Source organism: Jaculus jaculus, chromosome 1, assembly GCF_020740685.1.
Source record: "Jaculus jaculus isolate mJacJac1 chromosome 1, mJacJac1.mat.Y.cur, whole genome shotgun sequence".
Classification (NCBI taxonomy): domain Eukaryota; kingdom Metazoa; phylum Chordata; class Mammalia; order Rodentia; family Dipodidae; genus Jaculus; species Jaculus jaculus.
Window position 1 is genome coordinate 162,435,957 of NC_059102.1, and position 27,839 is coordinate 162,463,795.

Consider the following 27,839-nt stretch of genomic DNA (forward strand, 5'->3'; position numbering starts at 1 on the left):
CTCCACCTTGGCTGGACCTCTATCTGAGTCATTTCTCAGCCCCATTCCCTTCTGTGTTCATCCACCCTGACTTGGCTACCTCCACCATTCTGCACCCATTCCCAGGAAAGAAGAAACTGCCAACCAAAATCAAAAATAGTGTTATTAATCTGGAGTCTCTGAAGCACAGAAAAAAAAATGACAAAAAAAGAGAAACCACCCTTGCCACATGTTGGGCCTTAGGTCCAGGCCAAGGGAACCAGCCTTTTAGGCAGTAGGCCCAGGGACAGAGTCAGTCCTGGCCACGGGCTCACAGAGGGACCAGCCCATGGATTTGGCTCTTAGGGCCTGGCTGGGAGGCTCACTGCCTCAGTTTTGGGCATCCAGGCCATGGATGAGGGTCAAGGTTAGAGGTCTAGGCCATTCAGTTCTGATACTCTGGCTGAGGCAGCCAAAGGTCAAGGTGTGGAGCCAAAGCCACTCGGTTCCATGGTCCAGCAGAAAGGGCCAGAGGCAGCAGAGGCCGAGTTGCTGAGTCCAGGATGAGATCCAATAGATGCCAGATTGCTCAGTACTGATGCTCCAGCAAGGGCTGGGCAGCTGGGCTCTCTCGTTCCTCGGTGGGGGCAGGCCAGTCACTGGGAGCCCCTGTGGGTGTGCCACTCTCAGGGGCACTGCTGTCCAAACAAGGGATGTCTTGGGATGCTCTGGGGGGCGAGGCCTCAGAGCTGACATCAGGGCTGAGGCTGAGGTCTAGAGGAGCCTGCAGGAGGGATAGCAAATTAGGAGACAAGCCAACTTGAATGTCCTGAGATCATCTGCTCCTCCTACAGAACATTTACCTGAGATTTGGGGGTGCCTCCTTTGGGACTTCCTGAGGCTGGCTCCCCATCAGATCCTCCAAGTCCCTTCCGACCCCCGAGGCTCCACTTCCCACTGGGCCCCTCAGAACTGAGGAGACCAGAGCCAGGGGGCCTTGAGGGCCGGGGACCCTCAGTGGGAGCAGGTGAGGCAGGAGGTGGTCCAGGGAGCCGAGGGGGAGGCCATTGCAGCAGAGGAGGAGGGCGCCCATCACCAGAACCACTGAGTGAAGGCCGTGGCCCCCAGCTAGGGCCTGGTGGGAGGTGCTGCTCACTGCTGCCTGCAGAACACAGATAAGAGCAGAGACCTCAGTGGGACTGCAGCCTCACCCACTGGTTCACCCCTGGCCTCATTTGCTCACCTGCTGCATTCTCAGGCGTGGTGTGTACCAAGGTGGGATTATTGCTGAGGGAGGTCAGGCCACCACCACCCCCACCACAATCCGAGTCATCCACATTCCCACCACTATTGCAGCCAGCACCACAGCCTTTATGAAGCCTGGGAGGGGACATGAAGAAGGGGTTACAAGGTGGCCCAGGATAAAGGCCTTCTGAGCCCCTAAATAAGTCATATAACATTTTTATCCCAAGGTCCTCATCTCCAGATTTTTTGTTTGTTTGCTCTGCAAAGTAGGGTCTCACTCTAGCCCAGGCTGACCTGGAATTCACTATGTAGTCTTCAGGGTGGCCTTGAACTCATGGCAATCCTCCTACCTCTGCCTCCTGAATGTTGGGATTAAAGGCTTGCACCACCATGCCCAGCCCATCTCCAGATTTCATTGCCTAGCTTTCAAGGTCTTTTACCTAAACACTACAGGCAGGATCAGCTCTAGGGAAAAGGGGATTTTCTGGGTAGAGGTCATCTCTCAGGGTTCAAGCCTTTGGCTCTAGCACTTCCTCACTCTGTGACCTTGGTGGGATTGTTTCAACTCCTTGGCGTTTCTTCACTTCCCTACTCTCCGGCCTTCTCTGAAAGACCAGAGCACCATCTCCTCAAAAGGCTTTGCAGGCTGGGATGGCAGCCTGGGCTCACCTCTCCCAGCTTCGCAGGAGCCAGCGAACAATGGCACCCAGGCTGATGGGACCACCCCACAGAGCCCGCAGTTGGGGGTGGCTGCCAGCCAGTGAGGTGGTGAGGGGGGACACGTAGATGGGGTAGCCTAGTGGCTGGTCACAGGAGGAATTGATCATGTTGCGAAGTGCCTGCTTGGCATTTTGGATGCTGCCACGCTCGGGATTGCGGTTGCGCAGGAACACCAGCTCCTGTTGCTGCCCAGCCCATAGTCCACGCACACACTCTCGGTTCACCTATGGGCAGTGACACAAAGGTTCAAGGCACTGGCACCAGAGGGATGGATCTGTGCTGCAGGATGAGGTAAAGCCATCCCCACCTTGATGACTCGGAAGCTGAGGTGGCGCCGGTTAAGCATGATGATCTTGTACTCATCAGATGCATCATCCATGACATGGCGCAATGCCAGCAGGGAAGGGGTGTTGCTGAGGATGGCACTGCGCCATGCCGGGTCACCCTCATGTGAGATGACCAGCCGCTCCTCATTGGCTGCAATGGCATCATACAGGGCTGCTGGTTCCTCATATTCATCTGGGGATGTGAAGTGGTCCTGGTAGGGAAGACAGGAGTCAAGGGCCACTGGCTTGGGAAGAGGCCTCATTTCCCACCTGCCTGCAGTGCTTGGGCACAATCCTTCCCTACCTGGTGTAGCTTGAGGGCCATGCGAACCCCAGGTGCCACTACGCGGTGAAGCAGGTCCATGTCCGCAAACACCCACTCGTCACGTGGGGAGGTGATACGGAAATCTCCCTTGAACAGGGCATGCAGGCCATAGAGGAAGGGCTCCAGACTGGGCAGGGAGAAAAAAGATGGAGAAGGAAGAAGAGGGGTCTGTTTTCCCATCTTGCCAAACAGCCCAGTGTGCCCACATTCCTCACAAGTCATGACCGGGAAGTGCCTTGCCCATGTGAATGAGTACACAACAGGTAAAATCAAGGTTTCCAGAATCCTGGAGCTCTTCACGGGGGGGAGGGGGGGTGTGGTAAGGATAGGCCTAGTTGGATGTGGGTACTCACCTGGCTGACATGCTGTGTGAAGCTGTCCCCAGGGCTCGGCGACCCAGCACACACAAGCCAAAACACAGTGTGACCAGCGGTGAGTTCCAATCCTGTTCCACGGGCTGTAGCATAAGTAACCCATTCCCAGAGCCCAGCTTAGACCTGGACCTGGGAATTTGGGATGGGGAATGGGGACCAAGCTAAGGAAATCTCCAAGTATGAAAGGGTGGGTGGGGGGGACAAAGGTTAAGCCCAAATCTTAGAGCCTGGGGTGGTACAGCCCCAAGGAAGTGGGTACCTGACCTGGCTGCGCCGAGAGGCACAGTACTGGATCCATTCAAGGTGCACAGCACAGAAGGAGGGTAGTGAGAGGCCAGAAAGGCGAAGATCATAGTCTTCATCAACACTCAGTGAGAAGGTGGGATCTGAGTCAGCGTAGCCAGGGGCCCGCACAGGCCGCAGGGCAGCTACGATGCCCTCATGATTTAGCCAGGCCTCCAGCTTTGGGGAGCGGCTCACATAGTAGATGATACTCTGAGAGAAGAGGGATCAGATGTCAAGGGGTGCCCCAACCCCCAATCCTAGCACTGAGGAAGAAAGCACAAGGTGAGAGCTTTCACCCCAGCCTTAGCTACAGTGCTTCCTAGGACACACCTTCTGCAACTCAATGAAGACTCAAGGACCAGCAATTCCCCCTTTCCTTGGGCCACAAAGACTAAAAGAACCAGCAGGAAGCACTCCCGTTAACAGAATGACCCTGGAGAGTCCTGTACTGTAGCAGCAGCTGGCAAATAACATCTGCTTGCCTCTTCCTGCCCTAGAACCTTCTCTCATTCACAAGAGTAACAGGCTTGCACAAGACAGACTGAGCTGGGATTTGAAGATGCTATGTAATCTCCATCTTAGGGCCAGAAAGGTCAGCCTGAGGGAGCAGGTAGCCTATAGGCTAGAAGCCTACGTGTCCTGGGTCACAGGTCCCTTTAAGCAACGGAAGTGTGACAACCATAAAGCCTCTTCTAAAAAAGCAAGACATGCATACCTTGTGTCAAAGTTCAGAGCTTCTAGCAACCGTAAAGGCCCTCCCTGTTGGTGTCTAAGCATGAGCAAGGCAAGTGGAGAACTTTGGGGAGGGAGGGGGCAGGGAAGGAGCTATCACAACTGGGATGGGTAGGCAGTGCAGGCTGACAGCTGGAAGCGAGTGAGATTCCATGTGCCACTCTGAAATGGAGCCAGGAGTTTGGCCCTCTGCTTGGGGGGAGGGGTGGGAAAGCCCAGGCTGAGGAGGAGGTACAGCTGTCCATGGACAGAGTGCCTCGGTGTTAGGGAATCCAGCAGGTTGGCTGTGGTGAGACACTGTGAGGCTAAGAGCCTAGACAAAATGGCCAGGATACAAGCCAAGGAGAGCCAATGCCTCAAACAACTCCCTGGGGGCACATGGAGTCAATGGCTGCATTTGGTGTGGGGGAGAGGGATTTCAACAGTTCCTCACACGCAAGCCGACCCTGGAACAAGCAGATAGGAAGGCAGCCTGGGGAGGGTAGGGCCACTGCCTTACCAAAAAGAAGGGACAGAAGTCTAAGGCATAAGCGCTTTGGGCTACAGACTGGTAGCCTGCTTATTAGATAGTGTTTCTATGGTCCAGGTACCAGCACAACCCAACCTCCACCCCAGGCCCCATGCCACCAGAAGACCCAGAGAAGCATTACTATAGAGCCAGGGGAGGAGCTGGCCTAGAACATTAGTGCACATAAACTTGTAATGCTGTTACTGTGTTCTATGACACTCCCTATGAGTGATTCCCAAGAACATCAAGACTAAGGTCCAAGACTTTTTCTTTTTTTTAAATCAAGGTAGGGTCTTGCTCAAGCCCAGGCTGATCTGGAATTCACTATGTAGTCTCAGAGTGGCCTCAAACTCATGGCGATACTCCTACCTCTGCCTCCCGAATGCTGGGATTAAAGGCGTATGCCACTACACCAGGCTGATGTCCAAGACTTTTTTAATTTAAAAAAAAAAATTTAATTTTATTTGAGAGAGATAGAGGCAGAGAGAGAGAGAGAGAGAGAGAGAGAATGGGCACACCAGGGCCTTCAGCCATGAACTCCAGACACATGCACCACTTTGTACATCTGGTTTACCTGCGTTCTGGGGACTCGAACCTGGGTCATTTGGCTTCACAGGCAAATGCCTTAACTGCTAAGCCATCTCTCCAGCCAAGGTCCAAGACTTTTTTGTTTGTTTTTTTGAGATACAGTCTCACTCTAGCCCAGGCTAGAATTCACTCTGCATTCTCAGGCTGGCCTTGAACTCCCGGCTATGCTCCTACCTCTGCCTCCCAAGTGCTAGGATTAAAGGTGTGTGTCACCATGCCCAGCTGGTCCAAGACTTTTTAGGAGCTCCTGCCTGAGATCATTCTCTGGTGTTGGTTGTGCCCAACATGCTGCCTGGGTATATTACAATGACAAAGTCTGGGCCTCAGTATCACACTGCCTTCCTGTGCCTATGCCCTGCAGGTCTGCGGGCTATTTCTTTAGCTGTAACACTGCCATTACACAGGACCTCCATTCCAAAGATCACTAGAGACTAGAACAGGGCCATGAGCATGTCTGGAATTTAAAAGCTGAGGGATCTTAAGTATGAGGTTTGGTTGCAGGGAGATGTGGGAACCAGTGGCACTGTGGCCACAGGGCTGTTCCTCTGTCTCGCCCCTGCACTCAGAGATGTCTGATGGAAAGGACAAGGTGCAAGAGAGCACTGTAGCACAACTAGAGCAACACAGAAGTAGGACCTAGTCTGGCCTGCCTCCAAGCCCCAGCCCTGCCTACAACCTAGGCCTCTGTCATCGCTGCCTGGTCCCACTGACTCCAGTCCTGTCTTGTTCTTACAAGCTTGGCCCCACATGCCTTTAGCACATACTCTAGGACCCTCTACCTAACCCAGCTTCTCAGGCAAGTCAACTTAGCTGAGGCAAGTCAGCTTCCCCATGGAACAGTAAACCAGGCCGGGCTGGTTCACCTCAGCCTTCTAGTATAGTATAGGCCTGGCTGGTACCTGGTACACAGTATGTAATCAGAGTGCTTTGAGTAGCTTTGAATGGGACTCATGGGAGCCAGTAGGATTCTTGGGCAAGGACACTGCTCAAGATGTATTAAGAAGATGGATAGGAGGCTGGAGGAATGGCTTAGTGGTCAAGGTGCTTACCTACAAAGCCAAAGGACCTAGGTTTGATTCCCCAAAACCCACATAAGCCAGATGCACAAGGTAGTACATGTGTCTGGAGTTTGTTTACAGTGGCTGGAGGCCCTGGTGCACCCATTCTCTATTTGCCTCTGTCTCTGTCTGTCTGTCTCTCAAATAAATAAATAAATACTTAAAACACAGTTAGAAAAAAGATTTGATAAATGTTCTCTGAACCATGGCCTGCTTCTTAAAAGGCCAGCCTCACAAACTTCCCTAGAAGTGGTAGGCAGAAGGAATGACAGAAATCATGGATTCTCAGCTATAATGAAGTGTGATGTTGATGGGATGTCTGTGAGAGGCTGGGCCAAAAGGGCAGTTGGGGGCTGCATGAGCCTGCCCCAAAGGAAACCTCAGATGGACAGGCTCATCTGGCTCAACAGGTCTTAGACAGATCCTAAGAGTGCATATGGAGCCTGGACGCTGACCACCAGTCCATCCCACTCCCATAGTGCCCTTATTCTGAGCACCACAAAATCTCATTATTCCTGCCACACCACAAACCTGAAAAACCCTTGCCTCTCAATGGGGAAACTGAGGCAATGCAAAGAAAGTATTACTCTAGGCTGTCTAGAACCCCTGGAATTCCCAATCCAGAGCTCCTTCAGTACCTCACACTGTGTATCATCATCCTCAACAGGTCACAAGACCCTCTGCCCTGGCTTGGAGCCCCCAGCCAAGGAAATAAAACTAGTGGCTGAGTTGCCAGGCCTGGATTCAAAGTTTATCTCTGTTACATTCTAACTGGAGCCCTAACCAATCACTTCACTTCATCTGTGAGATGGATTTGTTTGTTTTCCTTCAGAATCTTGAAATCCAGGCTAGCCTTGAACATACTAAGTAGCCCTAGCTGGCCTTGAATTCCTAATCCTGCTAAGTGCTAAGTGGGGCAAGCTGAAGGTCTTAAAGACCTACCTCAGCAACAGTCCTGTGGGCCCAACAGGAGCAACAGGAAACTCCCCACTTTGAACAACCCATCATCATCAGAGCCTCCATGGCCTGCTATCTGGTTGTAGAACTGGGAAGGATGCCTATGTTTCCCTTGGCCAGAACAGTCTCCCAATTTCAGAAAACAGACAATGATACTCAAGATGCTCACAGGAGGCGAGCACGGCCAGGGGAGCTGCTGTGCTGCTCAGCCACCATACCTTGACGTAGTAGGTGATGAGGATCTTGCGGAGGTCAAACACCTGTAGCATGGAGGCTGCATTGTTGTCACTAATGCTATAGCCTTCCAGCACGTATTTGCTGGCTGTTACTTCCCAGGCCAGCCAGCGCTGCCCAAAGGCAGCATTGAAAGACAGGACTCGTGGCAAGTGGCCAGGCTCACAACAGCAGCAGCCCTCGTCCTCCTCCACACCTTCAGTGATGGCCTCCACCTCACGCTGCTGGCAGTACGTGCCTGGGAGGGAAGGGGTGCCCAGTCAGGACTACTAGGAAAACCCCTAACAGCCTTCCCCCAGCAAGTGCTCAACACAGCACTAAGAGACCTACTGCCACTCAGCTTCTACCCTGGGACACTGAATGAACAAATAGATTAATAAGCTTTCTCCTCTTGGTTCCCAGATCCCACAGTGAAAAGAGGAAAAGACTGAAACTCCAAAAGAAATGATTTGCTCAAAGTCATGGTGCTCTTGAGCTGTGCTTAAAGCCTTAAAGGGGCTTCCATTGAAGCTGGCATCCAATATATGTGAACCCCTGAAAGCAAGGAGCTGGCTCAATCACAATGGCTATATATGGTACCCAACAGAGGCCCAGCTGACAGTCCAGGGGCACAGGTCTCAACTTTCAACCCAACAACCAGTAGAATCACTATGTACACAAAGGCAGGGCCATACTAGGAAACCTAGGCCCAGGGAGAAACACTGCCTTGCCTGAGGTCACCCAGCAAGCCACGCCAGGCTGGACTGTAATCCAGCCCCACACACTACCAAATGCAGTGTCCTGCCCTAGGTCCTAGCCATCCCTACCTGGCTTTCCTCCCCAGCACAGCCCCGTGGCTTACCCCGGAACTCAAGGCCACGCAGCTGGAAAGTGATGAGCCCATTGCCAACCTCGATGAGGTGCACCAGCGCATTGAGGTAGTCAGAGGCCAGCACAAAGCAGTCGCCAGGACCATAGTTGCCCCAGCGGCCCAGCACCAGGTCCCCACACAGAGTGTGCTGCAGTGAACGCGTCAAGTGCTCATAAAAGATGGAGTTGAGGTTGTTATCATCAGCGCCTAGAACCCAAAACAAACATAAATAGCAAAGTAACAAATAAGGCAAGCTCCCTCCAGGGGAGGTCCAGGAAAGTTGGCTACACACCAGGGTTCCGGTCCAGCTGTGTCACCAGGCGGGTATTGGAATGATCCACACGCTTAGTGCTGTACAGAGAGAGAGAGGCAACAACGTGTTGGTGAGAGCGAAGCTGATTCCAGTGACGGGTTTTACCTGGCCATCAGGACATCCTCTCTGCCTGGACTCTACCCTGGTCTTCTCTGTGCTACAAACAGACGTGGCCTATGACAACACCACTACAGCTATCACTGATGAGGAGGTGAGGTCTCAGGAACATGAAGAGACTCACCCAAGACCACATGGTGGGGGAAAGGTGGAAGGCAATGGGCTTTCACTCATGCTATACTACCTCCCAAAGCCTTGGCCTGGAGCAGGTTTACCTCATCAGACCCCTTACTTCAAGCATCCCCACTGTGGTCAAGCAATATACTTCCTATAAGCCTCCAGAGCCCCATTCTGACTGCTATCTGACCAGAGGTCCAAGGACCCTCCACCCCCACTGTCAGTCACTAGTTCCTGTCTCCCATGAGACTTACTTGTAGTCTCGTTCCCAGAACTTGAGGGGCCTTGCATAGGACATGATGAAGACAGCACTTCCCAGCAGGGGATTGAGTGGTGTGGAGAAGAGCCCTGAAAGCAGGGCCTGGACGAACAGCATGGCCGAGTCTGGGTGTTAGTCAAGGAGGCAGTGGACACATGGGACCTCCTGGCTACCTCTCCTACCTCTGCAGCTCTAGGCCATAGTTCTCCCCCAACATCCCACCCATGAAGGAATAGCAGCTGGATACGTGGCACAGCAAAGGGCTGGGCAAAGGCGTGGAAGGCTGAGCCCCAGGTGATCTGCCAGGGTGCAATGTAGGTCAACACAAAGCGTAGCTTGTACAGCAGGTCCCACAGCTGTCAGGGTCAAGGACAGGAAGTGACAAAATATACATTGGGTTAATCATGGTGGTGGGGTTTGCCAAGCCTCTAGACACTAGGTTTCTTCAGAGACTTGGATCCATATACTAGCTGTGAACATGGAGCTAAGACCATCTGGACTTAGTTTGCAGCATCTAATACCATGGACAACTCCTGACTGGCTCTAAAGAGGCAGAGATAGGAAGATCACCGTGAATTCGAGGCCACCCTGAGACTACAGTGAATTCCAGGCCAGCCAGGGCTAGAGTAAGACCCTAACTCAAAAAAAAAAAAAAAAAAAGTAAAAATTTTTTAAAAAGAGGGGCTGGAGAGATGGCTCAGCACGTTGCACTTGCCTACAATGCCAGATATACAAGGTGGTGCATATATCTGCAGTTTGTTTGTAGGCTGGAGGTCCTGCTGCACCCATCCTCTCTTTCTATCTGCCTCTTTCTCTTTCTCTCTCTCAAATGAGTAATAAAGTAATTTTTAAAATTAAAGGGCCAGGAATGGTGGTATATGGTGGGACTTTAATCCCAGCATTTAGGAGGCAGAGGTAGGAGGATTGCTGTGAGTTTAAGGTCACCCTGAGACTACATAGTGAATTCCACATCAGCCTGGGCTACAGTAAGACCCTACCTCAAAAAACAAACAAACAAAAAAAAAAAAACATTCTTGAAAGAAGGGGTTCAATACAAGTGGGACCAAAGAGATTGTAATGTGGAGTGAATATGATTGAATAAAATACATTTTTTTAAAAACTTAAAAAGACAGCTGGTGGTACAACTCAGTGGTACTTAACCAGCATGTGTTGGACCCTGAATTCAAACCCCTGTGCCAAAGGAAAAAGAAAGGGTATACAGTCCAAAGACTTTCCATACTAGGCCAGGCCAGCAAATAATCAAATGTGAGAAAAATAGGCATGTGTAGATCCCAGCCCCCATGGTAGGTCTCTAGGACAACACAGGGAATGGTCCTTCATTCCAAGTGACCCCCAAGTCCTAACCAGAGAATCCCACAGCCTGGCAGAGCAGGCAACAGCAAGGCCCAAGGGTGTGTACTCTAAGCTCTGCACTGGGCTCCAGCATGGTAGCTAGCAGAGGGTTAGAGCTTAGAGGATCCACAGCATCCAGAGGCCAAGGACAGGTCCTGACATCAATACTCTGAGGAAGGTGGTTGGCTCCAGAACTGGAGCCTAATCCTGGCTGGTCACCAATTCTCAGGAGGACCTGAGGCAAATTCTTCCCTCAAAACCTCAGCCTTGGGGCTGGAGAGATGGCTTAATGTTAAGGTGCATGCCTGTGGAGCCTAAGGACCCAGGTTAAATTCCTCAGTACCCTTGTAAGCCAGATGCACATGGCAGTGCATGTGTCTGGCATTCATTTGCAATGGCTAGATGCCCTAGCATGCCCATTCTTTCTATCTGCAACCTCCTCACTTTCTCTCTCAAAATGGATAAAAATTTAAAAAACAAAACAAACAAACAAAAAAAAAAAAAACCCCTTAGCCTGGTCTTTGTAGGGAGAGGGTAGAAGAACCCCTTCCTCAGGCCACTGCAAAGGCCTGCAGCAAGGCTAGTACGGACAGGGCAACTGGTGACAGGGCTACAGGTCCAGGGCACATTCCCTACTCACTCAAGTAAGCAGAAGAGTTCTGCCTACTGCTCAGCCTGTAGTCTAGGCTGAAGCCAATAGCTTACCTTGCTGCAGAGCAGGGACATAAGGAAATAGTCAAGCAGAAAGCCCTGGGAGAGACGTGGGTAGTCAAAGTGGAAGAGCAGGACGGTGAAGGCCAGGGTCAGGTACTGCTGGGGTGGGCAACAGAAGGCCGAGCGTAGCAGCTTCAATCCAGCCACGGTCATCAACAGCGCCCGGCAGCTGTGGGTGGGACAGGCACAGACATCCCCTCCCTCACCAACCACGCCTGAGTGTGACCCCAGGCCTTAGCTCTATGTTGGAATGGCCCCAGTTCTTTTAAGCCAATTCCTTTGAAATGGATGAAAGGGGACACTTTGGTTCAGGTGATAATGTGTCAAATTCTGGGATCCCGCTTTGGCTTGCTGGCCGAGCTTAGGTACTACCCATTCTCTCTCTCTGGGTCTCAGATTCTTCAAATGGAAGTCTATTGAGGATGTGGAATATGGGATAAAGGGGAGCCAGTGGTCCTCACTAGAGGCAGAACTTGTCTGGGTGGCTGACAACAGTGTGGGCATCCACGGTGAGAGCATTGAGCACCACGGCGGGGTAGATGAGGTACTTCTCGACACACTGCAGGCCAGCATATAGCTTCTCAAACCACATCACCTGGGCAGCACCTGACAAAGAAGGCAGGTTATTAGCCAGCACCTGGCCGGCCACATGCTCCCTTCCCTGGGAAACAGCACATAGAATGGTAGACAAACCAAGGACCATGAAGTCTTGGGTCCCCAAAGACTTTGGCAGATGAGGAGGGACTGACTGATCTTTGGCAGCTCAGAATAAAGATAAAACACCCAGCAGGGAAGGGTCTGTAAGTCTGTGGAAATAAACCTAATGAAAAATTCTCTCAGGCCCACCAGAAATGGGCAAAGGTCATATACAGCAAGTTAAGGGGGGCAGATGTGGGTAATACCAAAGATCATTTTGAGGGGTAAGATCCCAGTGGAGGGCACCTGGGGATGCAGGGAGTAGGGGGAGGGAGCAAAATCTCCCATTGTTTAAGAAAATAAAAAATAAGACTTTCGTATCACAAAACCATGATGCTTAAATACAAGCTAGAGAATATTTTTATTTTTATTTTTAAAAATTTTTTAATTTTTATTAACATTTTCCATGATTATAAAAAAATATCCCATGGTAATTCCCTCCCTCCCCCCTGACACTTTCCCCTTTGAAATTCCATTCTCCATCATATTACCTCCCCATCTCAATCATTGTACTTACATATATACAATATCAACCTATTAAGTACCCTCCTCCCTTCCTTTAGAGAATATTTTTAGATTGCCCACCGACAAGCCCAAGGTGGCTATTATCTTCTGGTGGCAGTTCAGAACAAGAGACCCCCTCTTCCTTTCTTCTTTCTTCCTTTATTTTGTTTTTTGTTCTCCCCCCCCCCTTTTTTTTTTTAATATTGCAAGGAAAGCTCTCATTCTAGCTCAGGCTGATGTGGAATTCACTATGTATGTAGTCTCAGGCTGGCCTCAAACTCACAGTGATCCTCCTACTCTGCCTCCAGAGTGCTGGGATTAAAGGCGTGCCCCACCATACCAGGCAAGAGACCCTTTATTTTCTTTTTCCTGGTTTTTTTTTTTTTTTTTGGTTTTGTTTTTTTTGTTTGTTTGTTTGTTTTTCAAGGTAGGGTCTCACTCTAGCTCAGTTTGACCTGGAATTCACTATGTAATCTCAGGGTGGCCTTGAACTCATGCAAGAGACCCCTTTTATTTGGGTTTTCAGAGTAGGGTCTCACTCTAGCCCAGGCTGACCTGGAATTCACTATGTAGTTTCAGGCTGGCTTCGAACTCTCGGTGATCCTCCTACCTCTCTGCCTCCTGAGTGCTGGGATTAAAGGCATGAGCCACCATGCCTGGCTTCAACAGACCCATGTCTAAAGCCTTGGAATTCTGCATCTTCTACCAAAGACAACAGGAAGGCAGGAAAAGGACAGTAAGTAGAGTAGTGCCTGAGTCAGAACAGTACGAAAAGTGGACTCAGAGGAGAGCATGGGCAGCGGCTGCCCCCTGCTGGTACCCAGAGTCAAGAGGAACATACCTCCTACCAGGCTGTGCTCTAGTCTAACCTGACAGACACCCAGACCAGGCAGTGGGGATAGGAGACTGGCAGAACTCACCACGCACTTCATACTGGCTGTACTCCAATGGTTTCAGCACAGGCTGGGAGAGGCAGAACCAGGGAAGCTGTTTGCGGAGCTGCGGCAGCAGGTAGTGTGTGAAGAAGCCCACGGCCCCCGCCAGTGCATACAACACGAAACCCAGCACCGACTACAGGGGAGAGAAGCCAGATGCTCAACCCATGGCTCAGCCCACCAGGCTGAATAGGGGTTATGGAGCGCTCCCAGGTCCAGCAGGCTCTGTCTGAAACAAGGGTGGTGCACAAACCTTCAGGGCAATGAAGACCGTGCTGGCGCTGATGGCAAAGGTGAGAACAGCAATCACCACACACATCACCAGGTCTGAGTGCAGGACTTCACGCTACAGGATTGGGAGAGACAACCTTGCTGCTTGCTGCCTGGAGACACATACTCCTCCCAGGCCCAGTCCTGTCACCTCCTTCCTGCCAGGGCCCTACATTCCCATCCCCTCACCACTGACTGGCGCATCTTCTCTGGCAGTGGATCTGGGGGCTCAGCCCGGGCTGTCTCCAGACTCCGTTCCTCTAGCTCAGGGAAGAGCTTGCTCCGGACTAAAGACCTAGAAGAAGGAAGTCAGAAGCCAATAAAGGGTCCAATACTCTTGGACACCTGAACTGACCCACAGACCCCCCAAAGCCCCTAGTATGCACACACACACAGAGACACATGAAGTACCCACCAGAGCACAGTGGGGTCACTGCTCTGCCGGCTCAGGTGGTAGGAGAGAGCCACCAGGAGACCGCAGAAGACTGAGAAGAGGACAGGGACATGCTGCTCCGGCCAAGGAGTCTAGAGAAAAAACCCCATGCTGGTTAGCAGTCATGTGAGGGTAAATGTGGGTCACAAGAGTTGCCCTCATGTAGTGAGCCTAATTCACAGCCCTGTCCCCAAACCCCCCAGATACTCCTACCTTGATGGCCCCAAGGCAGAACCCATAAAGCAGGGCGGCGGCCAGCAGGCTTCGGGTGAGGCTGAAGACTGCAGTGAGTGGGCTGGTGGCAGCTGTGAGCAGCAAGAGGTAGGTAAAGCCCAGCTCTTACCTACTGGCATCTCACCTCACCCTGCCTAACTGTTCAACTTCCACAAGCCAAACTCCTAGAATACCATCTTCCTCCAAGGGTCTTTAGAGCTTCTAGTATTCTGGGATGAAACCACATGCTTGGGGAAAGGAGGGGAGGCAAACGATGGGGAGAGAAAGGAAGTGACAGGCCCTTGTGTCCTTAGAACAGATGCAGGAAAAGGCTACACAAGTCCCCAACCCTAGGTCCTGAGCTACCTGTACGCATCCTACCTGTGCCCCCAAAGCCGTGCATATCTATCTGTTCCAGCAGGTACATGAGGCAGGTGTTGACCTGGGGCAGGAGGCCCAGGAGGAAGACAAACGGGAAGCAAAGGGTGAACACTGGCAAGAAGAGGGAATTTTCATTCATTTCAGCCCGTCAGACTGCCAGCCTCCCCTTGGCCCACCCTCTAGGTCTAGCTCCCTTGGGCCACTCCTCTGCAGCCCTGCCTCACCAGTGGCCACATCTCGGGCACAGAAGAAGAAAGAGGCAGAGAAGAGTGTGAGGCCGTAGAGCGAGACAGGTGGGAAGGGCTGAGCTGAGCCCAGCGCATCCAGCAGCCAGATGAGTAGACAGCAGATGCAGAAGTAGACAGGCCGGCTGTATGCGATCACCCAGTTGTGGCCCTGGAAAGTGAGCCAGTGAGGAGTTAGGCATTCCTTACTGACCATCCCATAGGCATGAATACACATTTTGAACATGCTCTAGACCTAGCTGTGAGTCTAAAGATAGAGAGCTGGGCGGGGTACAGACAATGATGGTAGTGAGGATGGAGTCCTGCCCCTTTCCCAACATAACCTCCCATACGGTATCTCAGGCCCTCCCACAGCCTCCTGGCCAGGGCACTGCCCCACAGATACTCACATGCATGGGAGATGCTGCATCAGGCTGTACACTCTAGAAAAGACAGGGCTATGTTGGCAACAAGAGTCAGTGCTCACAAAAGGGAAAGACCCTGAGACCTGCTCAGCTCTACCACTGGGCAGTAGTGAGTGACCAGGGCAGGACTTTGCACTGTCCTGAGCCCTGGCATCCTCACTTGTCATATGCTATCTGTCTACAGAGAACCTTATGCCTCTTACCTACTTCCTAATTCTCAGCCCTCAGACCTACAGCCCAGGAAGTCGGGAAAAGGAGATACAGGGAGCCAGACCTGACCTTGAGCAAGGAATACTGGCAGGAGGCAATGACCAGGCAGAACTGGAAGACCCAGATGTCGGTGAAGAAGCCTTTGAGCAACAACAGGTACCCCAGGAAGGCAACCAGGCTGCTCAGCCCAACGCCGAAGACATTCTCCACAACGCCCCGTGTCCTATGGAGACAAGTGAGTCAGGGTGTGGCCATCTTCTTTAAAAAAAAATATTTATTTGTAAACAGAGAGAATGGACACACTAGGGCCTCCAGCCACTGCAAACAAACTCCAGAAGCATGTACCACTTTGTGTACTTGGCTTACATGGGTCCTGGGGAATTGAACCTGGGTCCTTAGGCTTTGTAGGCCAGCGACTTAACTGCTAAGCCATCCCTCCAGCCCCTGCCCCATCTTCTAGGAAGTGAGAGACAGGATTCTGTCCTAAAATCCTCTCCAAGCCTCTGAAGATACAAACCTATCACCTCACAGGGGAGAAGTTAAGTTACACTGCTCTGAAAAGCCATTCTATTGCTACCCTGCACTCCAATCTTTGCCACATCTAAATGTAAAGAGGCCATCATTCCTGGGCTTGCACACTTCTAGCCCCGTGTGGCTCACGTGTGCCCACATCTGAAGTGCTAAGATGTGCACATGGGTAGTATGCCATTAGCACCTGGTCACAGTGCTAGGAGAAAGGCTGACAGACAACACAAGAAGGTAAGATGTGGGACTGAGGCCCAAATCCACTATAGCAAACTTCTTCTGGCTTCTTTTCTGACTTTCCAGGCCTCCATTTCTCCTCTAAAGAAATAGGAAAGGTTAGCCAGGCATGGTGACACACGCCTTTAATCCCGTAATCACAGCACTCGGGAGGCAGAAGTAGGAGGATCACCATGAGTTTGAGGTCATGCTAAGACTACATAGTGAATTCCAGGTCAGCCTGAGCTAGAGTGAGACCCTACCTCGAAAAAAAAAAAAAAAAAGAAAAAGAAATAGGAAAGGTGAGAAAAATAGTGTGTCAACTTATTTAGATTACAGCACTCAATTTTCAAATCATGTGACACACAGAAGGAAAGAAACCATGCACAGGAATCATCTGTTGGCAAGGCTCTGGGAGAAGGATTGGCACTGCACTCCCATTTCACCTTTCCTTTTCACCCCTGAGGAACCCACTGCAGCCAGGCATGGTGGCTCATACCTATAATCCCAGCACAGAGGAGGCTAAAGTAGGAAGATCACTACAAGTTCAAGACAAGCCTGGACTACACAGTTCCAGGCCAATCTGGGATATAGTGAAATTCTGTCTCAAAGAAGAAAAAAAAAAAAATCTAGCATGGGGATGCACCCCTTTAATCCTATCCCTTGGGAGACAAAGGTAAGAGGATCACTGTGAGTTCAAGGCCAGCCTGAAACTACAGAATGAGTTCCAGGTCAGCCTGAGCTGGAGTGAGACCCTTCCTCAAAAAAACAAAAACAAAAAATAGATCTAGGTGTGGTGGTATACAGCTATAATCTTAGCACTCTAGAAATGGAAACAAGATCAGGAGTTTAAGGCTAGCCACAGCTACAAAACGAATTCAAAGCCACAATGGGCTATGAGACCCTGTCTCAAAAATAGAGAGACAGGGCTGGAGAGATGGCTTAGCGGTTAAACTCTTGCCTGTAAAGCCTAAAGACCCCAGTTCGAGGCTTGATTCCCCAGGACCCATGTTAGCCAGATGCAGAAGTGGGCGCATGTGTCTGGAGTTCGTTTGCAGTGGCTGGAAGACCTGACGCACCCGTTCTCTCTGTCTATCTGCCTCTTTCTCTCTCTGTTGCTCTCAACTAAATAAAAATGAACAAAATTAAAAAAAAAAAAAAAAAATAGACAGCTGGGCATGGTGGTACATGCCTTTAATCCCAGAACTCAGAAGAGGCAGAAGGATCTCACCGTGAGCTCAAGGGCACCCTGAGTCTATATAGTGAACTCCAGGATACCCTGAGCTAGAGCAAGACCCTACCTTGAAAAACCCAAAAATAAATAAATAAAAATTGGAAGAAAGAAACCAACTACAGTCTCCAGCCATCCAATTCATGTTCTCATATGCCACAACTGTCTCCACAGGACCAGAGTCAGGAAGTATGGGATTCCAGATTCCTAGTACTTTCAGGAGACTGGAAACCAAGGCCTTGGGCACTCACCTGTCTAGCAGGGCCAGCAGGGCAAGCCGCTCATATCGCACAGAGGTCCAGCGGCCAGGAAGAAGCCAGTACTTGTAGCTGTGCTGGGCACGGGGTGGCGCCTCCTCCATCAGTGTCTGCTCCTGGGATTCGTGCAGGGAGTCCTGGTCCAGCAGGTCAAACTGCAGTCCCCACAGCCGCGGCTATCAGCCCCGCCACCCCCATGGCCTATCACCACCCCTTCCCCAGCACACTGGCCTGGTTTACCATTTGCTTCAGAACACCAAGTCCCCACCATCTAGTGGCCCTGTGGCCTTCCTTGATTCTCCATCACAAGGGCTTGCTCCTTTTCCCAAGTTTTCAAGACATGTCTTGATGGATACTGGGGGCTGCCAGGTGCCAGAGTCACCAAATGCTATGTCCATCTTCCCTTCAAGGCAGAACCCTCTGCAAAGTCTACCTTGTCCTTCAGGACATAGCATAAATACTGTCCCCTCCAAGGTCACTGCCACATGACCATCCAATCAAGGAGTAGAATATTCAGCCCTGAGGAAAGGCTAGTGCTGTGAGTCCCTACACAAAGTACTCAATCTCTTTGGCCTTGTTGTGTTCTTTGTTCAAAAAGCACTCAATGGCTCTGCCATGCCTATACTGGCTCTGAGAATGCAGTGGAGGGCCTGAGATGCATAGCCTTACTTCTACAGATAGCTATTAGCTAAACACGAATATGATACTGTAGAGGTCATGGTTTAAAAGAATGGAGGGCTGGAGAGATGGCTTAGTGGTTAAGGTGCTTGCCTGCAAAGCCTAATGACCCAGGTTCAATTCCCCAGTACCCACGTAAACCAGATGCACAAGGTGGCACATGCCTCTGGAGTTCATGTGCAGTGGCTAGAGGCCCTGGCGTGTCAATTCTCTCTTACCTGCCTCTTTTTCCCCTCTTTCTCTCTCAAATAAATAAAATAAAAATCATTTAAAATAAATAAATAAGCTGGGCATGGTGGCACACATCTTTAATCCCAGCACTCAGGAGGCTGAGGTAGGAGGACTGCTTTCAGCTAGGGGTCATCCTGGGCTAGGACAAGACCCTACCTTGAAAAAAATTTTAAAAAGAAGAAATGAAAGCTGAGCATCATGGCACATACTTGTAGTCCCAGCACTCAGAGGGCTGAGGTAGGAAGATTGGATGGAGTTTGAGGCAAGCACGAGTTAGAGAGTGAGATCCAGGCTAGTAAGTCAGGGTTAGAGTCTTGTCTCAAAAATAAATAAATAAATAAATAAACAAATAAATAAATAACAGGGCTGGACAGATGGCTTAGCAATTAAGGCACTTGCCTGCAAAGCCAAAGGACCTTGGTTTGATTCCCCAGGACCCACATAAGCCAGATGCACAAGGCGGTGCACGCATCTGGAGTTCTTTTGCAGTGGCTGGAAGCTCTGGCATGCCCATTCTCTCTCTCAGCCTCTTTCCCTCTCTCAAATACATAAATAAAAATGAAGCCAGGCATGATGGTGCACACCTTCAATCCCAGCAATTAGGAGGCAGAGGCAAGAGGATCACCGTAAGTTTGAGGCCACCCTGAGACTACATAGTGAATTCCAGGTCAGCCTGGACTAGAGTGAAACCCTACCTCAAAAAAATAAAATTAAATAAATAAATAATAAAAACAAAAACAAAAAACAAGGATCCAGGAGTGGTGGCACACACCTTTAATCCTCGCACTCAGCAAGCAGAGGTAGAAGGGTTGCCTTGAGTCCAAGACCAGCCTGAGACTCAATAGTGAATTCCAAATCAGCCTCAGCTAGAGAGAGACCATACCTCAGCTCCTCCACCCTTACCCCCACCCCACACACACAAAAAACAAGGACTGAGGAAACAGCTCAGATGTTAAGGTGCTTGCCTACAAAGTCTAACGATCCAGGTTTGATTCCCCAGTATTCATGTAAAGCTAGATGCACAGAGTGGCGCATGCATCTAGAGTTTATTTGCAGTGGCTACAGGCTCCAGCATGCCCATTCTGTCTGTCTGTCTGTCTCTTTCTTCTCTCTCAAAAGAAAGAAAGAGAAAAAAATGACAACCAGGCCAGTAATCCCAGCTACTTGAAAAGCTGAAGCAGGAGGTTCACAAATTCAAAGACTGCCTAGTTTACTTAGTAACACCCTATCTCAAAATAAAAAAGTAACAGGATTGAGGGTGTAGTTAGTGACAGTGCTTGCACTTGCAGGAAACCTTAGGTTCAATCAAGACACACACACACACACACACACACACACGCGTACTGCATTCCTACAATCCTAATACTTAGGAAGGGGAGGCAGGAGAATCAGGACTTCAAGACCATCCTCAGCTATACAGTTAATGTTGAGACCAGCCTGAGCTGCAAAAGACTCTATTTCAAAAAAAGAAAGAAAGAAAGAAAAGAGGGCTGGAGAAATGGTTAAGTGGTTAAGGTGCTTGCCTGTGAAGCCAAAGGACCCAGGGTCGATTTCTCCAGTACATACACAAACTAGATGCACAAGGTAATGTATTTGTCTGGAGGTTGTTTGCAGTGGCTACAGGCCCTGTTGTGCCATTCTCTCGCTCTCAAATAAATAAAATAAATAAATAAATAACATATTTTAGAAAAGCTGGGCATGGTGGTGCATGCTGTTAATCCTAGCACTCGGGGCGGCAAAGGTAGAAGGATCACCATGAGTTCAAGGCCAGCCTGAGACTAAATAGCTGATTCCCTGTCAGTCTGGGCTAGGACAAAACCTTCCCTAGACCCCCTAACCCCTCAAAAAAATAAAAGAGAAAAAGGGTATATGGAGGGGGCTAGGGAGATGACTCAGGAGTTGAAAGCACTTGCTCACCAAGCCTGCCAGCCCAGGGTCCGTGTCCCAAGCCCCCATTTAAACCAGATGCAAAAAGTGCCGCAAGTATCTGATGTTCATTTGCAGTGGCAAGCAGCCTTCATGTCCTGGTGTACCCATATACACTAAACACATACACAGCTATGCAAATAAATAAATAAATGGTCATAAAAATACAGCTGGACATGATGGTGCACACCTTTAATCCCAGCTCTCGGGAGGCAGAAGTAAGAGGATTGTTGTGAGTTTGAGGCTACCCTGAGAGTAGAGAGTAAATTCCAGGTCAGCCTAGGCTAGAGTGAGCACCTCCCTTGGAAAACTAAAAACACCCACATATGGAGAATTCTAGCACTGCTCAAGGTCTTCATGATGTTGTAGCTTTAGGTGTTAGCTGCATAGGAACCCTCCTTTTAGGATTTTCTGTGAACTCTGAGAATGTATTTGGATTGCAGAGGGCATGTTTTCTCCCCCCGCCCCCTTTTATTTTTCTTTTGGTTTTTCAAGGTAGGGTCTTGCTCTAGCCCAGGATGACCTGGCATTAACATCAGGCTGGCCTTGAGTTCACATTGATCCTCCTACTTAGGCCTTGCCAACACTGGGATTAAAGGTGTGCGCCACCACACCCAGCCTCCTTTGTTTTCTTAAAATAGGGTCTAACCTCTAGCCCAGCGTGACCTAGAACTTGCTTTGTAGCCCAAGTTGACCTCGAACTCACTGGGATCCACCTCCTCAGCCTCCAAGTTCTGAGACTATAGTCCTGAGCCACCATGCCTGGCTTTTCTGGTATATTTTAGTCTTGCAAGGCTGGTCTCCAATTCCTGCTTTTGGAGTGATTGGGACTATAGCTGAGGTAATCTTTTGTTGTTGTTGTTTTCAGTTAGGGTCTCACTGTAGCCCAGGCTGACCTGGAATTCACTGGGTGGCCTTGAACTCACAGCAAGCCTCCCACCTCAGCCTTCCAGTGCTGGGATTAAAGGCATGCGCCACCACGCCTGCCTTGAGGTAATCTTTTATGCATTTATGGTATTTCTGTTACTAATGGAATGACTGTGTAAGTTACTGCCCAAATGGAGGCATCTTGGGAAGAGAAAAGGACACTACCAACAGCTATCCTGAGACAATGAGTATTAACAGAATCCATGCAGTCACACCTGTGTAGTGCCAAGCACAGGGCAAACTGAACAACTTCTAGTGGTATTACCACTCAACACCCACTATCTTCACCTCTAAACCTCTAGTATTAGTAAGGTACTCCAGACGCATTTACATGATAAGCAAATTTGTGACTTCCTTAGCAACTCAGCTCAGGCCTATGTATTCTACCAATCGTAAAGTTATGACCTCAAGTGCTCCCTCCTCAAGGCAGCCTAACCCTCCTAGGATGTGTGCACGTGCACACACACCTGGTCTCTTCCTTCTAGGCAACCCTTTTGAAGCTGCTCCTCACCTCAGGGATCTCCAAGGGCACCCGGCGCACCTGCATGCCCTGAAGAACCACTGGCCTCGGCTGCAGCAGGTTCAGGCCTCCAGTTGTCTCAGGGACATCAGCTGAGTGGAAGCTGGAGGAATGTGAGTGACGGTCCCTGTGGGTACAGCATCCATGAGGGTGGGCCAGGCTAAGACCAGGTAGGTGGGGCTGCCTTACCCCATGACTGGGGAACCAGGAGCACTGGAGTAAGGAGGAGACAGGTGGCAAAAGTGCCTCCCTTGAAGGTCCTAGCTCACGTGTACAAGCTATGCTCCCTTACTTGCTCTCCCTGAAAAGCCAGCCCTCAGTTTCTTGGAAGTAGGAGGGGGCTCTCCAAGACTGCATGGCACAGCCATATATCTTCCTGTCCTCCTGGGCCTGAGCTGCTACTACATAGCAAAAGAGGAGTAAATGTCAGGCTCAGGATGCTCCCCTGAAGTACAGTCTACGAAAGGCCCAGTCTAAAGACTCACCAGGCTCCGTTAGCTGCCTGCTCCCCTTGCTGACTCACAGGGTTCTCGTAGCCACCTCCAGCCAGGCCAAAGGTGTAGGAACGCCGCACACCTAGGCCAGAAGTATGGGAGTTCACGTGAAACAGCACCGTCAAGGACAGTGAGCACAAAGGCCTGATCTCAGTAGGCATCAGCGCCAACAACTGAGGAACCTGTGATGTGTCCCCTGACATGACAGCCCAGCCCCTAGGGACCAAGCACTTGAAGGGATCTGCAGGTCAAGAGCCTGGACCCTGAAGTCAGTCTGCCCTGTGTATAGCTCTCTGTTCTACTGCTAGCTCAGCCTGTGACTTCAGGTGGGCCTCAATGTCCTCATCAGTAGAGTGGGGATGATGAGGACACTGTATCCCAGAGATGCTGCAAGGATAACATCAGGCAGCATGGGCAAAGTACCGGCTACGGGGCTGAGATAAAAACAAGCAATCACCAAACTATTGGGTGGAAGCCACCTGACAGAGGCAAAGAGGAGATGCCAGGCGGGCTGAGGAAGGGCTCACCACTCTCGTCGTAGAAATAGTGCACAGCACCCTCAGAGGTGTCATCAAAGGTGCAGGCCTCATGCACGTTGGCGCCAGCTCGGGTGAGCAGCAATGAAGAGGCGAAGTGCAGGGCAGAGGGCAGAGTCAGTGCCCGAGAGTGGGAAGCAGCCCGACCCCGCTGAGCTTCCTGCAAGCTGCTGGAGAGGGGTTAGCGCCTGGGTTAGCACGAGGTTCAGCCAACTACCTGGCCCTCTGTGCTGCAACCTAGGGGCAGATGCTCACCTAGGTGGTGAGCCCATGACAGAGGCTGGAGGGGTAGGGTTGCTGCCTGCATTGTGTCGCCTCCGGATTGCCTGGGTCCGTCTCACACTGCTTGCACGGTCACGCTGGCCTGTCTCTTCGGGCGCTGCCCAGAGAGAGGTCCCAGGCATAAGTGACAGGTTTGGACAAAGCGGGAGGGGTTTGGGGGAGGGATGATGGGGACAGGTACTCCAGCATGGAGCTAAAGATCAGACCTAGTGCAGCATCACTCTGGCTCAGGAGGCCAGCCAGGGCATCTAGCCATTCATGCCTCGGTTTCCTCATTTGGAAATAAGGATGATAGTGATCTGCCCTGCCCCACTGATGACCAGGAGGACGAACGTGGACGATGACAGTCCTCAGGGAACAGAGGCTCAGGGGCTAACCACAGGACCTGGAGCCAGGCAGCTGGGCCCTGCTGACTCAAGAGGAGTGGCCCACATCACTTAACCACTGAATCCACATCCATCTGCTGCCTGAGACAGGCTGAGCTGACGCTGACCAGGTCTGCTGCAGCCTGCTCCTGGCCCAAACCAATGCTCCAGCTCCCCTCCACAACCCTCACCATGGGACCAACACTCACCTCCTCCCACGGCACCTTCTTCTTGCAGCTCCCCCCTCCAGCCAGGCTGGTTGGCAGCAAGTCCCCTACAGGCCTCAGCAGGTAGCACAGAAGGCTCCCCAGCAGCCAGCTCGGCTCCTGGCTGGGCCTCTAGCTCAGCCTTGGACCCAGCCAGGGGAGCTCTTAAGACATCGCCCCCTGCCCCATCCATGCTCAGCACTCGTGCATGTGTTTTGGCACTGGCAGTACTGGGTGTCCGCTGGGTCCCATAGGGCCGTTTAGGAGGTACAGCAGTCCCCTCTTCAGCTCCATGAGGGGCCCGCCGTTTCCGAGCCCCACCTGCTGCACCCCGGGAGCTTTCAGGAGAGTAGCAAGAAGTAGATGAGGAACTGTCGGTACTATAGCGACGCTGTGATCGGAGACTGGAGGCTGGGCTCAGCTCACTGCCCTCGCTGGTGTCTTCATCCTCAAAGAAGCCCCCACCCTCAAGCAGGGGCCGCCCTGGGGTGCGACCAGGTGGGGAGTGTCTTCGCATAGGTGGCCGCTGTTTGCTAGGCCGCAGCAGAGCTAAGTCCTTGGGCCGCACAACCAGGAGCGGCTCAGCCGGGCCTGGTGGCGTCCCTGATCCAATGACTGTGTCAAAGGAACGCAGTGTGTCATCTGAGGGGACCCCAGCATCTGGGGAGGCAGGCAGCTCAGCCTCAGAAGGGGGGTCTGTGTCACTGCCCTCAGGGGCATGCCCGCCAGGGGGGCTGTCAAGGTGCGTGGAGTTGGTCTTCTCACTTTTGAAGCTGCTCAGCGTCTCCCTATCAGTGCCACTGAAACAGGAATCCGAGGAGCCAGCTTTCTGGGGTGTGGGCTCACCCGAGCCCCGCCGGTCCAGGGGCTGATAGCCTCCAGCTCCCCGATGTTGTTCCCGTCGACTACTCGTCCTTACTAAGGTCCGGTCAGGCCGGGTCAGAGTCAAGAAGCTCTTGCTCAGCTCCTGGCTGAGGCTCCCCTTCAATAAGGGGCTCATGGGAGTGTCAGCCACACTGCTTCCACCCCAAGGAACTCCATCTCCAGCCAGGGGAGAAGGCTCAGATGAGTCTGTGCTGGGAAGAGAGGGGTCTGGGACAGCCCCTGGGGGTGTCTGGGGGAGGTCTCTCACTGCCAGGAAAAAAAAAAAAAGACAGGATGAGAAGAGAATCTTGCAACAGAACTAGTGGTTAAAAGGGGTCTCACAGCTAGGGTGGCACATGCCTTTAATCCTAGCACTTGGAAGACAGAAGTGAGAGGATCACTGTGAGTTCAAGGCCACCCTGAGACTACATAGTGAATTCCAGGTCAGCCTGAGCTAGAAATGAGACTCTACCTCAAAAAAACAAGAAATAAACAAAAAAAAAAGATTTTTTTTTTTCCTGTAAGAGGGGTCTCATAACCTCTACTTTCCATGACAGCACAGGGTTGGAACACTGAGGTCCCATCCAGGTGTACAGAGGGAATCCCAGAATGTAGCCAAAGTAGGGAATATGCAAGAACAGGAAAGCATATCTTCCCAGCAGACCCCTGCCTGCAGTGACCACTTACTCAGTTTTTCTTGTAAGCTCAGCTTCAGCATCTCCCGGTCAGCAGACGTCACAATCACATTGTTGCTGCCCTGTTCCCGTACCAGTTCCTTGATGTCTGTAATTGCAGCACCAAAGTTATAAAGCAGGGTACTTGGGTAGCCTCATACCATTCTATTTCACACCACCACATTCCAGCTCTAAGCAGCACCCACCTACCTCTCAGGGGCCCAGAATCCTCCATCCGGGGTAGCAATTCCTAAGCAGACAGAGAGGGGTACAAAGGAACAAACAGGGCAAGAAGCAGGCTTGGAACATGCCCACAACAGGGACTGGTTCTCAGGACAGCAGTGGGAGAAGTCCAGGGCTGGGACCACTCACCGAAACCTGGTTGAAGCCAAACACAGAATGCTGAGAACTGCAGCGAACAGGGGGTGTGGAACTCACTTTCCGGAACACTGTCATCTCCACTCCAGGATCCCTGGCAACAGAAAGGGCAGCAGTTTTGAGCCTGTCTCCCTCTTAACTATTTCTGGTCATCCTCACCAATCCTACCTCTTCAAGGCTTCCTTCTACAATTCTAGTGCTGACTGCAGGACACTACTACATCAGTTCAATGTTCCCTCAGCTCTCACCTTCCAACACTCAGACTCAGACCCAGACCCAGAAACTTATCAATCTCCAACACAGCAGCTGTCCCACCCACCTGGGGAGACTGCTGTCCCCCTGGGCAGCCTCTTCTTCTTGCTCCCCCATGGTAGAGTTGCGCTTCTCCACAATCTCGCCCTGGTCGAACATGGCATGCAGCCGATAGTTCACAGTCTTGATGGTAGCGAAGATGACAGCCACCACGAGGCAATACACACCAGCCACCATCAAACTGGGGGGCAGGACCTGGAGGTGGCAATAAGTCAGGTATCTTATCACATAGCCATACTCCCTTGGGGTGCACCTGCCAGGAATTCACATGACTTCATCAACCCCTCCATACAACCCAGTAACAAAGATCTTGCTGGAAGCTCAACCTTCTGCTTAACTGGAGAGAGATTAAATGAGGGATCCAAGGTCACTGAACCCAAGAAAGGAGGAATTTAGTTTCCTTTCTACATACACATCCAAGCTGTACTGTGACTTCTCTCACTCTGTACTCCAGAGGTCAAGATGTGCCTCCCCAATCCCTGCAGGCTGCCTGACCTCCCCCCAAGCTGCCCTCCCTTTCTCGACAGGAGTTACAGGTGGCGTCAGCATCTCACCATGTACAGCAAAAAGGGAAAGGTGAGCAGGAAGATCCAGACATAGAGATGGAAGCAGTTGGAGAAGGTGCTCTGATGCGGGTCGAAGAACCAACCGCCAGTGAGCGAGGCCCACACCCCCTGGCGCAGGATCTGCAACACCTGAGACCCCATGGCCCCGCCGCTGCTGCGCGCGCCCTCCTCCCGGGACCCTCATGGGGGCGGCCCCCGGCCCATGCCCCGCCTGGCGCCCGAGGGCCCCGGGGCCCGGCCTAGCTCTCACGCCATGGCCTCCCCCAGCGGGGGAGGGGATCGGCGGAGCAAAGGCGCGGGTAGGGGGCGGGGCCGGCCGGGACAGTCAGCGGTGTGAGGCTCGGGTACGGGGGTGGGGCTGCATCAGGGGCGGGGCCTGAGCCCCCACCGGAGGCCAAGAACTGCCCCGAAGGGCCGAGCCAGTAGGCAGGCGCGGGGCACAGGCCAGGCACCCGTCGGCGGCATCCAGAGGTGGGCGTGGGGTGGGTACTCTTGGAGTGCTGGCGCCGGTTCCGTGGACTCCAGACTGGTGGAACCACAGGGACCCTGAAGGTACACTTCCGGGGTCTCAGATCACTCGCTTGGGGCTCTGCGTCCACCCCGCTCCTGCCCGTGTTGGCCCGAAGGGGAGGCCGGAAGAAGGATCCTCGAGCCGCCAGCCTGCAGTGGCGCATGCGCCCCGGTAGACCCAGTTGGGACCCGGAAAGGGAAAGAAAAAAAAACTAACGGCATGAGTGCGCAAGCGCAAGGAAGTGGCGGAGTGACGGGACGCAAAGGTGTCCTTTGGGCGTGCGCAGAGTCCATCTCTAAAGCGCAATCCGTAGAAGCGTTTCAGAGCATGCGCACACATTCAGGCGGGGGGGGGGGCAATCTGAAGGAGACCATTGAGTGGAAGCCAAGGGATAGGTGACCAGCCATTGGGTAACGGCAGACTAATTGGCGCAAAGTTCCTCCAGTGAGCTACAGGAGGCGGAGAAAAGCTGGAGGCGTGGATGCCTCAGGGCTTCTTCTAGGAGTTCGGTGTTAACGGATCACGCCCCCACCTTGTGCCGCCCCCTAGATTTTTAGACCTCCTACGTCACGCTTCACGATTCCTCTACTTCCGGGTCAGAGCGCAGACCTAGAGTGTAGAGCGCAGTCTTCCAGAACAGGCCTGAATAGTCGAGTAGGATAGCGTCCTCTTTCTTAAAGTGATAGGCACAGGTAAATGAAGTCAACCTTATCCAGAGATTGTGAGGACTATTTTGAATGCAATCCTGGGCAAGTTTTGGACCACAGTCTCAGGTCTCCATCTATTGAGGAAGAGATACAAAGAAGCAGATAGTCA

At 51.7% G+C, this 27,839-nt stretch overlaps 1 protein-coding gene across 6 annotated transcripts; it reads right to left on the reverse strand.

Moving 5' to 3' along the window:
* Window positions 1-124: 124 nt before the first annotated feature.
* Window positions 125-26,715, reverse strand: Pcnx3 (pecanex 3). Of its 6 annotated transcripts, none has more exons than XM_045147877.1 (35): window positions 26,501-26,715; window positions 25,954-26,141; window positions 25,629-25,728; window positions 25,467-25,506; window positions 25,270-25,365; window positions 23,722-24,849; window positions 23,121-23,244; window positions 22,857-23,032; window positions 22,321-22,411; window positions 21,827-21,962; window positions 17,548-17,708; window positions 15,394-15,547; window positions 15,100-15,132; window positions 14,690-14,861; window positions 14,466-14,576; window positions 14,085-14,176; window positions 13,854-13,963; window positions 13,628-13,733; window positions 13,422-13,514; window positions 13,154-13,304; window positions 11,495-11,639; window positions 11,025-11,202; window positions 9,214-9,322; window positions 8,962-9,091; window positions 8,453-8,511; window positions 8,152-8,367; window positions 7,295-7,548; window positions 3,213-3,443; window positions 2,928-3,031; window positions 2,554-2,701; window positions 2,231-2,461; window positions 1,873-2,147; window positions 1,202-1,338; window positions 822-1,120; window positions 125-742 (listed from the first exon to the last, which is right to left on the reverse strand). In XM_045147877.1, the coding sequence occupies exons 1-35, from the start codon at window positions 26,651-26,653 to the stop codon at window positions 548-550; spliced, it is 6,126 nt and encodes a 2,041-aa protein (XP_045003812.1). In that variant the 5' UTR covers window positions 26,654-26,715; the 3' UTR covers window positions 125-547. The 6 variants fall into 6 exon arrangements, with proteins under 6 accessions (XP_045003812.1, XP_045003822.1, XP_045003817.1 ...); XM_045147887.1 differs by having other exon boundaries at window positions 21,857-21,962; window positions 22,857-23,035; XM_045147882.1 differs by having other exon boundaries at window positions 17,548-17,690; window positions 22,857-23,035.
* Between the last annotated feature and the right edge of the window lie 1,124 nt (window positions 26,716-27,839).